Source organism: Hippoglossus hippoglossus, chromosome 1 (assembly GCF_009819705.1).
Source record: "Hippoglossus hippoglossus isolate fHipHip1 chromosome 1, fHipHip1.pri, whole genome shotgun sequence".
NCBI lineage: Eukaryota > Metazoa > Chordata > Actinopteri > Pleuronectiformes > Pleuronectidae > Hippoglossus > Hippoglossus hippoglossus.
This window is the reverse complement of record NC_047151.1, coordinates 24,684,812-24,700,306: the sequence shown is the minus strand read 5'-3', so window position 1 is coordinate 24,700,306 and position 15,495 is coordinate 24,684,812. Positions and strand designations below refer to the sequence as shown.

General features: G+C 42.9%; 2 protein-coding genes and 1 pseudogene across 2 annotated transcripts; 2 read left to right on the top strand and 1 right to left on the bottom strand.

Moving 5' to 3' along the window:
• Positions 1–316: 316 nt before the first annotated feature.
• LOC117766041 (zinc finger protein 91-like) lies at positions 317–6,153 on the top strand. Its single transcript, XM_034592751.1, has 2 exons — positions 317–550; positions 1,487–6,153. The coding sequence occupies exon 2, from the start codon at positions 2,725–2,727 to the stop codon at positions 4,684–4,686; it is 1,962 nt and encodes a 653-aa protein (XP_034448642.1). The 5' UTR covers positions 317–550; positions 1,487–2,724; the 3' UTR covers positions 4,687–6,153.
• Positions 6,154–6,952: 799 nt separating this feature from the next.
• gpank1 (G patch domain and ankyrin repeats 1) lies at positions 6,953–9,538 on the top strand. Its single transcript, XM_034592821.1, has 4 exons — positions 6,953–7,920; positions 8,000–8,141; positions 8,233–8,308; positions 8,904–9,538. The coding sequence occupies exons 1-4, from the start codon at positions 7,486–7,488 to the stop codon at positions 9,343–9,345; spliced, it is 1,095 nt and encodes a 364-aa protein (XP_034448712.1). The 5' UTR covers positions 6,953–7,485; the 3' UTR covers positions 9,346–9,538.
• A 426-nt stretch (positions 9,539–9,964) lies between these two features.
• LOC117766129 lies at positions 9,965–14,979 on the bottom strand (annotated as a pseudogene).
• Positions 14,980–15,495: the final 516 nt, after the last annotated feature.

Genomic DNA, 15,495 nt, shown 5'->3' with positions numbered 1-15,495 from the left:
TCAGAATGAGACGCAACACGTCCACAGAGAAATAACGAAGGAAGCAAAACAACCACAGAGATGAAAAGTCAACTCAAGGGAATGAAAAAATGAATGAGACACGAAGCAGCTAAAAGCTAAAGATGCATGTTTATAACAACAGGAAAGTTATGTTGCAGTGTTTTGTCTCAGACGGTTCAGTTCCTGTAAATGATATTATTTCTACCCAATAATAATAATAATAAATATGTATTCTCTCTTATTATTATATTATATGCATTATGGTTAGACTCCCAGTCGCCAGGGGGCGCTGTGTGCCGCAGGGGTGGGATGTTGTGTCCGGTAGAGCGACAGTAATCATGGCGGATGTGTTTTTTCCGTCGAGTTTTGCAGCTCAGACGTTTGTGTTGATTTAAAACCAACAATCGATCAATAAAACCGCATCACAGCAGCGAACTATTTCCTCTGAGACAAAACGACTGCAGCTCCGCAGAGCTGAAGCTGCCGCATCACCGCTCTCTGCCTCGGTATCGATGCGCACACGTCGGGACTTGAGATCCAGTTTGGTTCGGTGAGTTCCTCCTCCTCTTCTTCTTCCTCCTCCTCTTCTTCCTCCTTCTCTTCTTCTCCTCTTCCTCTCTTCTTCAGCACTTCCTCCTCCTCTTATTGTCCTCCTCCTCTTCTTCTCCTCTCAGCCTCCTCTTCTTGTCTTTCTCCTCCTCTTCTTCTCCTCTCCTCTTCTTGTCTTCCTCCTCCTCTTCTTCTCTCCTCCTCCTCTTCTTGTCTTCCTCCTCTTCTTCCTCCTCTTCTTCTCCTATTCCTCCTCCTCTTCTCCTCTTCTTCTCCTATTCCTCCTCCTCTTCTCCCTTTCCTCCTCCTCTTCTTGTCTTCCTCCTCTTCTTCTCCTCTCCTCCTCTTCTTGTCCTCCTCCTCTTCTTGTCTTCCTCCTCTTCTTCTCCTCTTCTCCCTTTCCTCCTCCTCTTCTTCTCCTCTTCCTCTCTTCTTCTCCCTTTCCTCCTCCTCCTCTTGTCTTCTTCCTCCTCCTCTTCTACTCTTCCTCTCTTCTTCTCCCTTTCCTCCTCCTCTTCATCTCCTCTTCTCCCTTTCCTCCTCTTCTTGTCTTCTTCCTCTTCTTCCTCCTCCTCTTCTCCTCCTCCTCTTCCTCTTCTTCTCCTATTCCTCCTCTTATTCTCCTCTTCTCCCTTTCCTCCTCCTCTTCTTCTCCTCCTCCTCCTCTTCTTCTCCTGTGTGTTGTGTCAGATGAACCAGTTACAGCTGAAAACAAAATGTCTTTTCCCGCTGTGTGTAGTTTGTCGTGTGTGTTTCTTAGTGACACACACATTAGTTTGTTATCGTGATCTCTAAAGCAGCACATCAGGACAGACGTAACCATAGCAACAGTTACATGCGTATTAAAAGTAAAATGTAAAAAATGTTGGTTTTGCAACTGCAGTAAATTTCTTACCGAAGTGATCCTGAAACACATTTTTCTGTTTTTCCTCCCCAGCTTCCGAGCCTCACCTGAGGGGGATGAACCATCAGGAGCCGGAACACACGGAGGATCTTCACTTCAGTAACAAGTCAAGAAGAAATCAAATCCACCTTTGTGAAAACAACAGAAACTAACAATGGGCGATTTGATCGTCGAGGCAGAAGAGGAGGCGACCAAACAGGAAGTCTGCTTGGAGCAGCTTCCAGAGCCGCTGCTGATCATCCTGTCCCCACCTCCGCCTTTTCTACCCGCCCCCGGGCAACCCACCATGTTTTGGCACAAGTGGCTTAGATCTTTCAACCGCTACCTGGAGGCGCTCGGTGAGCACCAGCTGGTGGACTCCAGTAAGTGCGATCTCTTACAGAACTGCCTCGGTCCGGAGGGGCAGCACGTCTTCACTTCGCTGATCCAGGGTGACACCACGTATGCTGAGGCCATCTCGGTGCTGACGGGTTTCTTCACCGCCGATCAGGCCGCTCAGATGTACCGCCTGGAATTCCATCACAGAGCCCAGATGCCGGAGAGACTACAGATCAGTTTGTGTCTGCGTTACAGGAGCTGCTGTGGCGCTGTAGGCTACGGGGACTTGCAAGAAAAACGTATCCTGGATCAGCTGATTGCAAAAACCAACTACCCTCAACTCAAAGAGCGGCTTCTCCTGGTGGAGGACACGCTGACCTTGGCTGAAGCGTTGCTAATCGGTAAAGAGGTGGAATCCGCTTTGAGCGAATCGGAGGTGTTTGGTTTTCATGAGGTCAGTGTGGCTATCGAAGACGATTTGGACGTCCCTGTTCAGAGAAAAGCTAAAAGAGGACGACCGAGGAAGGGCGAGAAAAGAACTACAGCAAAACCACACGTGATTAAAACCTCCAAAAAATCCTCGAGACACAAAGACAACTTCTATTACAGCAACGATAAGCTTTATTATACTGATAACGATAAAGATAAGTGCAAAAGTTCTGCTGAGACGACTCCTGCTTGTGATAAACCCAGCGATGAAGGTGATAATGATATTGAAGCCTCGTCATCGTCACAGATGGTGAAGGAGGAAGCCTGTGACGATGATGATGACGACGACGATGATGACTTTGTAGTTTCCACAGCCAAACTCAAAGGGCCCTACTGCCCCTTCTGCACCGGCCGGCGCTTCAGAGACGCAAACAGCTCGGCAGACACATGAGGACGCACTACGAAAGGACAAAACCGTTTCAGCTTGCCCCGTCTGCGCTCTGACCTTCAGCCAGTCCTACCACATGACCCGACACCTGCGGAACCAGCACGGCGCGGGACAGCACGTCTGCTCCACGTGCGGGGAAAGTTTAGGAAGCTTTGCCGAGTTGAAAAGTCACAAGAGGACGCACAAGCAAACCCTGTCGTGTCCCGATTGCGGTGAAAAATTCACAAACCACGACACACTTCGCAGCCACATGGTGTCACATGACAAAATCCAGCAACAGATTTTACAGCAAAGCGATGAAGTGATTAACCAAGTAACGGTCGACTCGAGTCAGAACGACGACAGTAATGACAGCATTGATGATGCTGCTGACAATGATTCAGACTCTGGTTGTGTTGAGACTTTGGATAAAGGATGTAAAGTTAATATCAAGATGGAGGAAGACTCTGTCGCTATATCTCAAGATGGAGCCGGTAAGAAAGAAAAAGTCGCTTCTAAGGCGCAACCAAAAGGACATTTTTGTCCCATCTGTGACGGCAGGCGCTTCAGGGGTCCAAACAAACTCGCCAGACACATGAGGACGCACACGAAGGAGAAACCGTTCACCTGTCCCATCTGCTCTTTGACTTTCAGCCAGTCGTACCACATGACCCGACACGTGAGGAACCAGCACGGCTCGGGCAAATACATCTGCTCTAAATGTGGGAAAAGCTCCAGCAGCTGGCTGGAGCTGAAAACCCACAAGAAGACTCATGCAGGAGACGGTCTGAAATGTCTCGCCTGTGATACACAGTTCAAGGAGAAGGCGGCGCTCGTGAGTCACCTCAAATTGCACAAGAAGGTCCACACCAATCCTCGCAGCCTCATCTGCGGCGATTGCGGCAAAGTGTTTCGTCGATTGTATCATTTGAAACGTCACATCAAGACCCATCGCAAAGCGGCCAACAGCGAGAGTTTCACGTGCCCCGACTGTCACAAGAAGTTTGCCTTTCCAGAAGACTTGAACAAACACCTGGAGGTTCACGTGAAGGAGAACAATGGGACCTGTCCGAAATGTGACCAAACCTTCACCAGTCCCGAGGAGCTGGAGACGCACATGGAGGTTCACGACAAGACGTACGCCTGCAGCACCTGTGGGAAGAAGTTCAAGGTGGAGTACGCGCTGAAGAAGCATGAGCAGGTTCACCAGAACGAGCAGTATTATTGTTCGTTGTGCCGAAAGCGTTTCATCAAGCTGTCTCACTACAAAAGACACTTACTGGTTCACGACAGGCGGGAATGTAAATGTCCGCACTGCGACAGCGTCTTTCTACAAGTTACAGCTCTGAAGTATCACCTGCGGACTCACCGCGAAGAACGGCCGTACCAGTGCACCTGCTGCATCGAGACCTTTGAGGTGGAGGAAGATCTGGAGCAGCACCGTCTCAAACACAGGAAATACAAAAAAGAGAGGCCCTTCTCCTGCACTCGGTGTGATTCCGCCTTCACTGCGCTGGTGGCACTGACGGAACACATGAGCGAACACGAGGGAGAGCTGCCCTCAAACTGTCCCGTCTGCGGCAAAACCTTTCTGAACAAGAAGAAGCTGGAGAAACACCTGACCATCCACACGGGGGAGAGACCCCACCTCTGCTCCATCTGCGGCAACGGCTTCCCTTCCGCCGCCAGCCTCAAGCTGCACATCAGCATCCACACCGGGGAGAAACCCTTCAAGTGCTCGCAGTGCATCAAGAGCTTCAGGTCGTCGAGCGGGCTGCGGCTGCACAGCAGGCAGCACATGGAGGTGCGGCCCATCTACGAGTGTCCCGAGTGCGGCCGGACGTACGGACGCATGACAGAGCTGAAGATGCACCAGCGTTATCACACGGGGGACAAACCGTACTCGTGCACCTGCTGCAACAAGCGCTTTATTAGCAAAGACAAACTGAACGTTCACATGAGGACACACACGGGCGAGAGGCCGTACTCCTGCCCCCACTGTGGACAGACATTCACACAGACCGGAGACAGAAACAGACACATCAGTAAATATCACTAGTTAGAATCCGACACGGCTCCAGTGACGCTTTAGTTTTGAATGATTGGACCTGTGGTTCTGCATGTTTGTATGTGTGGGTGTCATTACGAGTCAATTCAGAGAAAGTAAAAGAAACCAAAATATGTTAAAAGCTCAACACTAGATTGTCATAACTGATGAGGTTTTCTGATTGATTTTTGGTATTTTGTCCATTTCAGTTATTTTGTTTTTTCACGTAAAGGTTCAGTGTGTAGAATTTAGTGGTGAAGTGTCATGTTGCAGCTGAATACCCCCTCCTCCCCCTCCCCTTCCAAACATGAGAGAACCTGTGGAAACCTTCAGTTGTGATAAAAGAAACTCAAAAGGTTTAGTTTGTCCAGTCTGGGCCACTGTAAAGAAAACATGGCGGCTTCCGTAGAGAGGACCCGCTTGTGATGTAAATATAAAGTATTTAAGTATAAAGGTCCATTCTAGGATAAAGAAAACAACAATTCGTACAATTATGTGAAACACACTAGTGAAAACGTCACTAAGATTATTTTATTCAAATTTCTGCCAATAGATTCCTTTAACCTAAATCTTACACACTGGACCTTTAATGCACACAGGGCAAAACAATGTGAAACCAGAGCTGCACTCAGTTGAGCTCATACCTCCGCCAAGGCTCAGCAGTCCCAGTCACACACTAATAAGTAATATGTCCACAAATAACGCCTGATTTTTTTCCCATCAAAGTCAGTGAATTGTTCTCTGGGAAAACAGTGAAAATGTCTTTAAAAAATGCTCCAAATTTAAATGTTCAAGAAAGTGGAAAAAATACTTCTTTCGCCCACTGCTTCTAGGAAATCTGTTCAGTTGTTTGTTGTAGTGTAAACAAACGTAACCTTGGCGAAGGTATTTGCTGAACTGGTGTCAAACGATTTCTCTGAGCTGTACGAGCGTTCGTTGTTGCCATGCAAACAGATTGTCTCTGCAGTTTTGTGTTTCTGATCTTCAAGCCCGGACTCTCCTCAGTATCACTACATCAATGTTAAATACAAAAGCTCTGCATGATGGTTTGGTCCGTGTTGTTCTCGCTCACTCCGCTGGGCCGGGTGCATTCAGCCTTTTCTCTCATTCAAGGATCATAAGCTTATTTACTCTCTCACACACTTCTCACTGTCCCTAGTGGATTCAATCTGGATACGATCAGTCGCTCAGATGGACACAAATGACACTAAAAACAATAAAAACTGACTCTACTTGCTTCTTCCTGCAGAAAGCAGCTGAATCTGCTGTTTTCCAGCTCAAGGGCAGCGAAGTGCAAACATTAACAAGACTTAAGAGATCTCCGTACATTCTTTCGCTGACCGTACCTCTGTATGTGTTGTTATGCTGTCATGTTTATTTCCTTTTTTTATATGTTTTGTTTTTCAGGCTCCTGTGTAACCAAGCATTATTATCCCTGTTTAGAAAAGTGCCATAATAATAAAACTATTATTCCACTAGAACATGTAAGAGGTTTTTTTAACAATCTTCGCAAAAGGTAAAAAAGGTTTTGATTCAAAGGTAAAGTCAATTACAATTAATAATATTAAAACATGTGAAACTCATAACAGAAAAGTGAACAAAAGATTATTTTATGAATAGGAATCCACTTACTGCATCATATTATCCCAAATTAAATGGCGACAGAATTAGAAACCAATCAGAAGCTATATCTGCATTTAGTCACAGTTGCAAAGAAGTTTGTTTGTGTTTTTCCAGTTAAAAAATGTAACACAACGTTATTGCTCTTTGGTTGATACAGAATGTATCAATAAATATGTACACGTTTATTCTAATTTACAAACCCATTCATCTTTTTCTCGGTCTTAAACATAAGAGATAAGATGTAAACACCAAAAATAAAAAAGACATACAGAACTTTTCCACGTCTATAAACTGATTTAATAATATGTGATAAATGGTTTGGTTTCTGTTCAATAAATGCAGCATATTTAAAAACAATAAACAGTTAAAAAAAATACAGTATCTGCATCACATGTATGACAACAAAATGAATATATTCTGATCATCAGGTCGTTTTACACTGGTTTTTTATGTTTTATTATTTTACTGACTATATTGTTAAGTTGTAATAATTTCATAATTAATGTCAAATCAGTAAAATGTACCTTTGGTTATAAGTCAAAACCTTTGATTTATTTATAAAGCACAAGTTGAACAGAGGGAGGTGACCGCCAGTCCGACAGGGGGCAGCACTCAGCTTTACTCACACACACATATATATATATATACTCGTTACGTACGTTTCCTGTTTACAAACAGAGGAAGACAGGGAAACGTTAGCCTGAAGCAACGATCACGTTATTTAAGAAATTAATCGTGTTTCTCTCAGTTTGCGTCTTTTTCAGGATCCTCGGTTGAAGCGTCTTTGGTGATGTTGACGAACTGGAACCTTTAGTTCAACTCAAACGAGCCATCGTGCCTGTGTTTATATAAAGCTAACGCTAAAGCTAACCGAGGCTAGCTGAATGCTAAGTGTTAGCTAAAGAGAATGTGGGTTAAATGGTGTTTTAATATAAAATACATGGGGAAATTACATCAGGATTCCTAAATTAACCCGCTAGCTACCTGGCTAAGTAAATAAGTATTAGCTAAACATGATATTTGTGGCTTCTAGCATGTTGGACGCTACTAGACGTTTCACCAGCCTTTTCAAACCTGACATGTCACATTGTTTGCTGCCTTAGCAAGAGCAGTGTCCTAATCTGAAAAGGGACGTTGTCACTGGGACTGAATTTCTGTGAAACATCGGTGAAACTACGATCTCTCCTCATGGCTACTTTCGGTTTTACTCCTGCCAGTGAGCAGGATTTCTTCTGCGCTGAAACAATGGGTCAGTCCAGCTCCAAAACAAACAGTGTCATCAGCGGGGAAGAGGCCAGGCAGTTCTACGAAAACTTAACGAAGGATGGTGCTCAAGGAAAAGAAGCATCGAAGAGTGTCCACAGAAAAACCAACAGAGAGTCCAACAGAAGAGTCCGGAGGAGAGTCAGGGCTGCGGAGACGCATCAGGACCAAACCAGTTCAAGAGTGGAAAGAGAGACTGGGAGAGGAAGTGGAGATTCACAAAGGAGAGAGACGCCATCGAACGGCAACTCAGAAAGATCCAAGGAGCTCCTGGGGCTCAGGTTCCTGCGCTGTGCCAACGAGGGGGACGTCTCTGCCCTCAGGGAGCTGCTCTCCAGGGGGGTCGACATAAACGTCCAGGTGTGATACTCGCAGCTCGCTGTCTTGTCGTGTGACATCTATTCAATTTGTGTTGACCTAATGATCTCGTGTTCTCCAGGACATGTACTTCTGGACGGCGGTGATGTGTGCGAGCTGGTCTGGTCAGAGAGCTGCGGTGAGGCTGCTGCTGCAACAGGGAGCCGCCTGGGTGGGAGTGGTCGACACACGGGGAAGGGATGCCAAAGACCTGGCGCTGGAAGGTATAACCATGCAGCTCGTATAACTTGAATAACTATAATGTTTGTCTTGACTGTGAAATGTATCTCATCCATGACTTCACGTTTTCCTCAGCGGGCCACAGGGACGTGTTGGAGGAGTTGGAGAGCTACGGGAGAAGTGCTCAGGAAGACCCAGAACTGGAGGGCAGGTCAGCACACTCACAGCTTTATATTGTTTTAAAGAAAGATTAAAATTATAGGCTGTACAATAGACAAAGATTTCAATTTTTTTAGACTAAACTTGATCAACTCTGTATAAGACCTTTTTTTTTTGATAAAGAAAGTAGAAAAACAAATCCTGGATCCCCTCCCTGTTCTGGTTTAACTTCTTGTCTTCTTGGACCCACACAGCATCTTTCCACCCAGTTTCATGGTAATGTGTCCGGTAGTTTTTGTGTAATCCTGCTTACAAACAAGCAAATATACGAAACAACCAACAAACAAATGTACAGGAGTGAAAACATAACCTCTTTGCGTCCCTACTGCAGAAGTATGAGTGTGACTAAGTTCACATGTGCTTCAAAATGTTTACTAAAGGAAGATGTCCGTAGCATTCAAGTTCAATTTGTCAAAAATAATATCAGAAGGAGACAAGAGGCTTTTGTCCCTCATCACTATCAGGAAAGGATCTTTTATGGCATATGAACAAAGGGACCGATAATAGAAAACTCTGTGTTTAAGTACATTTAAAATATTGTTTTGAGTGACACTTAAACCTGTTGAATGATATTTGTTTGTCCCCAGTTCCTTTGAGGCTCAGTGGTGTGACGTGTGTTGCACCCAGTACAGCAGCAGCCTGTCGTCACATCTCTCCTCCACTCTGCACCAGTTTGGTCTGCGGCGGCCTCCCCCCACCCCACTCTACTGTCTCCCCGCCTCCAGCAACAGCTACAAGATGATGCTTCGCTCTGGCTGGAAACCAGGGTCAGGACTGGGCCCAGAGGGGGAGGGGCCACAGCAGCCAGTGCCAACTGTGCTGAAGAGGGACCACAAAGGTCTGGGCTACGGACACGTGAGAAGAGCCAAAGTTACACACTTCCAAGCCAGGGACCGTGACGCTATAAAACCACCGTTCAAGCATAAAGAGGAGAGGGAAGGAAAAGGGAAGAGGAAGGAAGAAAGTAGGAGAAAAGAGCAAAGGGATAAGGACTGGGAGAAAGATTTCCGTGCCTCTTTTTATCTTTGACATCTGCTCACCGGGACTTTCTCTCTCTCCCACCTATTTATCTGAAAGTACTTCAAAAACATCTTCGCCAAGCAGACGGGACGATTTAATACACCGGAGTTATTTTATCCTGGAGATCATGATCAGAGTGAGGAGTGCTCACGCTGCATCGACACTGTCTTTGACTTGTTCATCTTTGAGATTCATCTTTTAAGAAAAGATGTTTGTGTTTTTTTTTACTGTGACAATGTTTGTAAATCTACCAGAAGGTTTTTTCACATGGAGCATAATATAAAAACCTTGACTCTACCTCAAAGCTGATCCTCGGTCAATCAGGTGTGGTTATGCCTGCAGGTTATACATTCACCAAATGTGTCATTGTGTTTATATTACTAAATATGGACTGTTACCATTGACCCACAAAGACAAACAAACATGACAGAGAACACTGTAATGTTCATGACGTGGGAAAGGAACGTTTATTCAGTGTCAGAAGATTAGGTTTTGTTATTATATTTAGTCTCTTTCTCTACATGTCGGCATCAGTCGACCACCAGTTCTTTTCGGTCTTTACATTTGGTAAACAACATATTTGTATCATTAAAAATATGTCAATTATTTTATGTATTCTGTATTTCGCATAAAATGACATGATACAAAAATCAACAGGATCACTATTATTGGTTTACATAAGATTTCAAGTTTCTGATGAAAACAATCATAGTGCGTGCAGCATTGTCAATAAATCAAGAGGATAATTCGGTCTTGAGGGACGTGTCTCTCTTGGTCCTTCCTAGTTGGACATGTCCACATGTTCGGAGGCATCGGAACGTGGCACCAGCTTCAGTTTAATTGGTTTCAATGGTCCAACGATGCCTTGAGGATCCATCCGCAAGGGGATCTGTGGAATCGGCAAATTCACGACATCAGGAACTTCTTGCTGTCTCTTCATTTAATCATCACTTGTTAGATGTCATATTATACAAGAATATAAAAACTCCTGTCGATCATGACCAGGCATATTTTGAAACTTGAATATAATCACCTCTGTCTCCTCGCAGACTGAGAAGCTGTAGTTCTGCAAAATTTCCACCAAAGCCAGTTTAACTATGATCTTAGCAAACCGCATCCCCACGCAGTTCCGAGGCCCAAGGCCGAATGGCAGGAAAGCGTATGGGTTGATGTTCTGCTTGTTGTCTTTACTAAATCTATAAAAACAAGCACACAGCAGCAAATGAAAAAGAAGTTAAACATTTATGAATAAATTGACAAAAATATTACAATAAAATAGTCTCATTTCGTTATTCGGCAGTTCGATTCTTCCCCATCTGCAAGCCAAAGTGTCCTTGAGCAAGATGCTGAACCCCGAATTGCCCCTCATAGAAAAAGAGTGCTGCTATCAGATGCCCTGTATGAATGGGTGAATGGCAAACTGTACTGTTAAGTGCTTTGAGTGGTCATCAAGACTAGAAAAGCGCTAAATAATAAACATAATATATAAAGAAATACATCATATAATGCACTAACAATAACATTGACATTGTACCCCTCCTCTCAAAAAACTTAAAAGATACCCTGATTATTTCCATTTTCTTGTAGCTCGTTAACAAGAATGATAAGTCATGTGATCCGATAAGTCATTTCCTAACTGTGCTGTGGAGAATCTTTACAATTCAATCCTTGTGGACACGTCACAAGCGTAAAGCACCTGTCAGGTTTGAACTCCTCGGGCTCAGGCCACAGCTCGGGATCGCGGTGCAGAGCGTAGACAGGGATCGCAACTAACATGCCCTTCGGGATTATGATTCCATTGATCTTGACAGATTCTTTGGCCTCTCGCTCGAGACGTGCGCCCGGAGGATAGAGCCTGTTGACAAAAAGTTTTTAAAGGTTCAGTGTGTAGAATGTAGTGACATCTAGTGGTGAAGTGTCATGTTGCAGCTGAATACCCCTCACCTATTTGATTTGATACTAAAAAAAAATGCTAAATGCAGAATTCATGTTTTAGAAATATGATTTTTTTCATGAATCAGTTCAGATCAGAGAAACGCTCTTCACCTCAGACTCTCGTTGACCACACCACTCTAAGTATTCCATCTGCATCAGCTTCATACTGGAGCGGACCCTGTGGGGGGGGGGGGGGGGGGGGGGGGGGGGGGGGGGGGGGGGGGGGGGGGGGGGGGGGGGGGGGGGGGGTGGGGGTGGTTACACAATCAGTTGAAACACAATCAGTGATTTTGGAAACAACGTCATTGACTAGACCCCTTGATTTCTACCTTGTTTGGGAAAGTTGCGTCGATCTCCTTCTGCAGACGTTTCATGACCTCGGGATTTTGGGCCAGATTGTAGGCCAAGAAGCTGAGAGCAGAGGAGTTCGCCTCCAAACCACCATTCATGAACAATATACCCTGAGAACCAATCTCATGATCATTGAGACCTGTCAGGATGCACACACCGGAATGGAGAAGAAAGGCTTGACAGGTTTCATACATTTCTGTGTATGTGTGACTAATGGAATGGAATTTGTCAGATTACCCTTTTTCTGCTTCTCTTTTCTGGATTCGCTGACTGTCTGAGAGTCGATCATATGCTGAAGGATGTCTCGTGAATTCTGAAAACAGGTAAGAGATCGGTTATTCAACTATCTCTACATTTTATAACAATATAAGCTAGTGTTTGCTATACTAGAATATTTTATCTCTATGTTTCAACCTGGCCATTGCGCTCTGCTCTGATTTTCTCCACAACCGCTCTCAAGTAAGATGAGGAAGTCTTGTTGAATATAGACAAACCCAACAGCTCCAAGAGAGGAACAAGGAAGGGGAAGTATCCTGAGAAAAAGGGGTAAATCAAATATGATTGTAGTCACAGAACATACCTGTCAACATGAAGAAAAAGTGTAGTTTAATAAAAGCATTGAAGAACCTTGGCATATGAAAACGAGGACGGAAAGTCTAAACATATTTGAGCTGTAGATGAAGATGGGACTCGAGGGGTTGTTGATGGAGTCCACGTCCACGCTGAACGCACAACTCGCTATCGCATCCAGACTGTAGGGGGCAAAGACGCTGAGACACACACATCATATCATCATTAGTTAGTGGAACCAGTGGAGATTGTGTTACACTTTCTCCACAGCATCTTCTTAGTAACTATATGAAGTCATGTCCTCTGGGTTAAAAATATGGTCATGACGTGATTCAGGGTTTACGTTCATTCACTTGTTGTAGTATAAACACATATTATATATATATATACACTGAAATCTGTCCAACTGTATATAGGACGGCACCACGTACCTCTTAACTTCAATAACTTCATTATTGTCCACCTTGAGCCGCAGCCTGTCCGCCATTTTGCGGGAATGATGTTTCATGATGCTAAACATCTTAACAGAGCAAAAACATGTGCAAAACTAAACAGAGAAAAGGTGAATCTATAAAAACACTCCATCTACCCAAATAGAAGTGAAACAACATATCAGCAAGGATAAGGAACTCTCACCTCTTTCAAACGACCAGAGGAGAACGTGGGGGACATGTGTTACGAATCCGTCTCCAGTCATCGTCCATAGCAAGAAAAGATTGTCGTACAGTTCCCCGATCGTCGGGAAGATCTAATCGGGCATCATCATCATGTGGGAATATATATATGTGATTAATTTGTTGTATGTCTTGTGGTAAAGCGTCCATAGTGGGTAGCAAAGAACTTTTAAAAGTATTGTGTTGATTTTTTAATGACATAGACAGAGAATAAGTATGCTGCTTGATATTTGCAGATAAAAATCAACATAGTTTTTTTCACTAACTAGCATTACTTCCAGTACCACAGCACTGCAGTACAATTCCAATGTATTATCCACTATCACATAGATCAAAATAAGTTGATGGGCTTACGCTGTTGGAAATGCTTCTGCGCTTCATCCCATAATTGTCAACAACACCAGTAATAATTAAAGGGTTGCGAAATGGAATTCTATATTTTGTCTAATTCAACGCTTATTTTCCGTGTATCCCAAAAGTCTTAGAGCTCCATTGTTGCCCATAAACCAATTTAAAACACAAACGTGTTCCACACATTACGTTCCTTCATTATTATGAGCATTGGCAGCGATTTTGAATTCTTATTTCCAGTCAATCCCACATTCTTCTGCTGCCATAAAAATACTCATAAAATATGTGTTAAAAACAATAAAATATATAATGAAAACAAAAGTTTTACTCCTGTTTGAGTAACATCTGGTAAAACGACCGAGCCCAGATATTATTCAGCCTTTTTTATTTAAAACTATTGATGTAGAAAATATATAGCAAGTATATAACATGTTGTCATGAGTCCAGTCTGCAGGTGTTGTTACTCTGCTGGATATCAGAGGATCTGTGTTTGGACCTTATTGATATTTGTTTAAGTCTAATATAAATATTGTGCAACGTGTGCTCACCCTCCGGTTGGTAAAGTAGGTGAAGCACTCCTTCACCAGGATGTTTTCAACATGTCAGGATCCATCACAGCCAACATGGGCCTCTTGAAACTCATACATGCTGGACATTCACACAGACACACATTCATATTTTAGGGCATTAGTGTAAAGGGTCAAAGGTCCAAACACATTGTTTCATAAACATTAAGTACTGATGGATTGATTGGTGTTATACAACAGAGTATTAGAGCCATATCGAAGAATAAAGTCATAATTTCAATGAGAGAAAAAAAGTTTTAAGAGAAAATAGTCGTAAAGTTGTAAATTCACTTTACTTCTGTATCTGACTCTCTAGTTTAGTACGTTCCCTCTAGAACACTGAGATCATATAAATCTATCAGAGGTTCAACAACAGCCTGAGAAAATCAGAGATGCAGATTTTGTAAACTTTTAAAGTTGTGGAACAGACTGTTGTTAGATATCAGAGAAGCTATAGTTCAGTAAATGTCTTTTTTTTTAAACATTTCTCTTCGCTTCGGCAAATCAAATTACATTTTTGTTCTCATAATGTTTGACTTAATTCTTGAGTGTCAGATTCTGAAGTGGTGCTGTTACTGCGTTGTGGCAGACTCACCCCCACACTCTCCCATACTTCTTAGCACACTCGACATCATCTAAGTATGAAACCTGATAACAAAGATGCCATAATGATCATGAATTATTAACATGCATATTTATCTCGATCCTTAAATGTATTTCTAAAAAGGCCAATCATTTTAAATAAGAGAATTACAAGTCAAGGATTTACGTACTTTGTTATACCGGCCAACTGTGCCCATAAACATCCTTGGTTTGGGACCAGGGATCCCCATCTCTTCAAACACTCCATAACTCGAGTAGCCGTACCTTTGTAGAACATGTAAAGAATTAGTTTCCTTAAAAGTCACATATTGTTAATCAGACACTGTTACTAGTCATTTTGATGAGAACCAGTCTCTGATCCTTACATGACAAACAAGCAGACGAACGTGATCAGTAGAATCCATGTTTCTAAGGAGAAGAAAGGAAGAAAGCCCATGACTCTGTCCAGCTCGTCCAGGTTGTGGCGATTTCAGTTTACACTGAACTCTGACAGCATTTCAAGGAGGTCGGACTCTGTAGTTGTGCGACACAATAACTTACCCCTTCCCGGTTCCTGCTGGGCAAACGAAATCACCTGGAACAAAGCAACAAGAGCACATGTGCTTCTGCCATTGATACACCAAATTATAACAGAGTCTCAGGACCATACAGTTGGAATAAGGTCGTAATATTACAAGAAAAAGAGTCACAATTAAGGGAGATAGTTATAATTTAATGAGAAAAAAGTCTAAATATTAGAAGAATAAAGTTATTAAAAAAATCTAAATCTTGTAATTTGATTGTAATTGTAATCTAATTTAATTAAAAGTCATGATGTTATGAAAATAAAGTCATAATTTAATGAAAAAATCCTACAAATTACGACAATAAAGTCATAATTTAATGATTAGAAATCACAATAGGAGAATAAAGTTGTGATTTTACTGAAGAAAATCATATATTGCAATAATAAACTAACTTATTCATAATAAGTAGCACAGTTGTGTCTGTTTTGTTCCAGTTTAAAGCTTTTGTTGATTTTCATCGTAAACCAAGTCACGATGGATAATTTCTAAAACTTGTATTAACTGTGAATTTTACTTAGTTATACACTTACAGTGAAGTTGTGT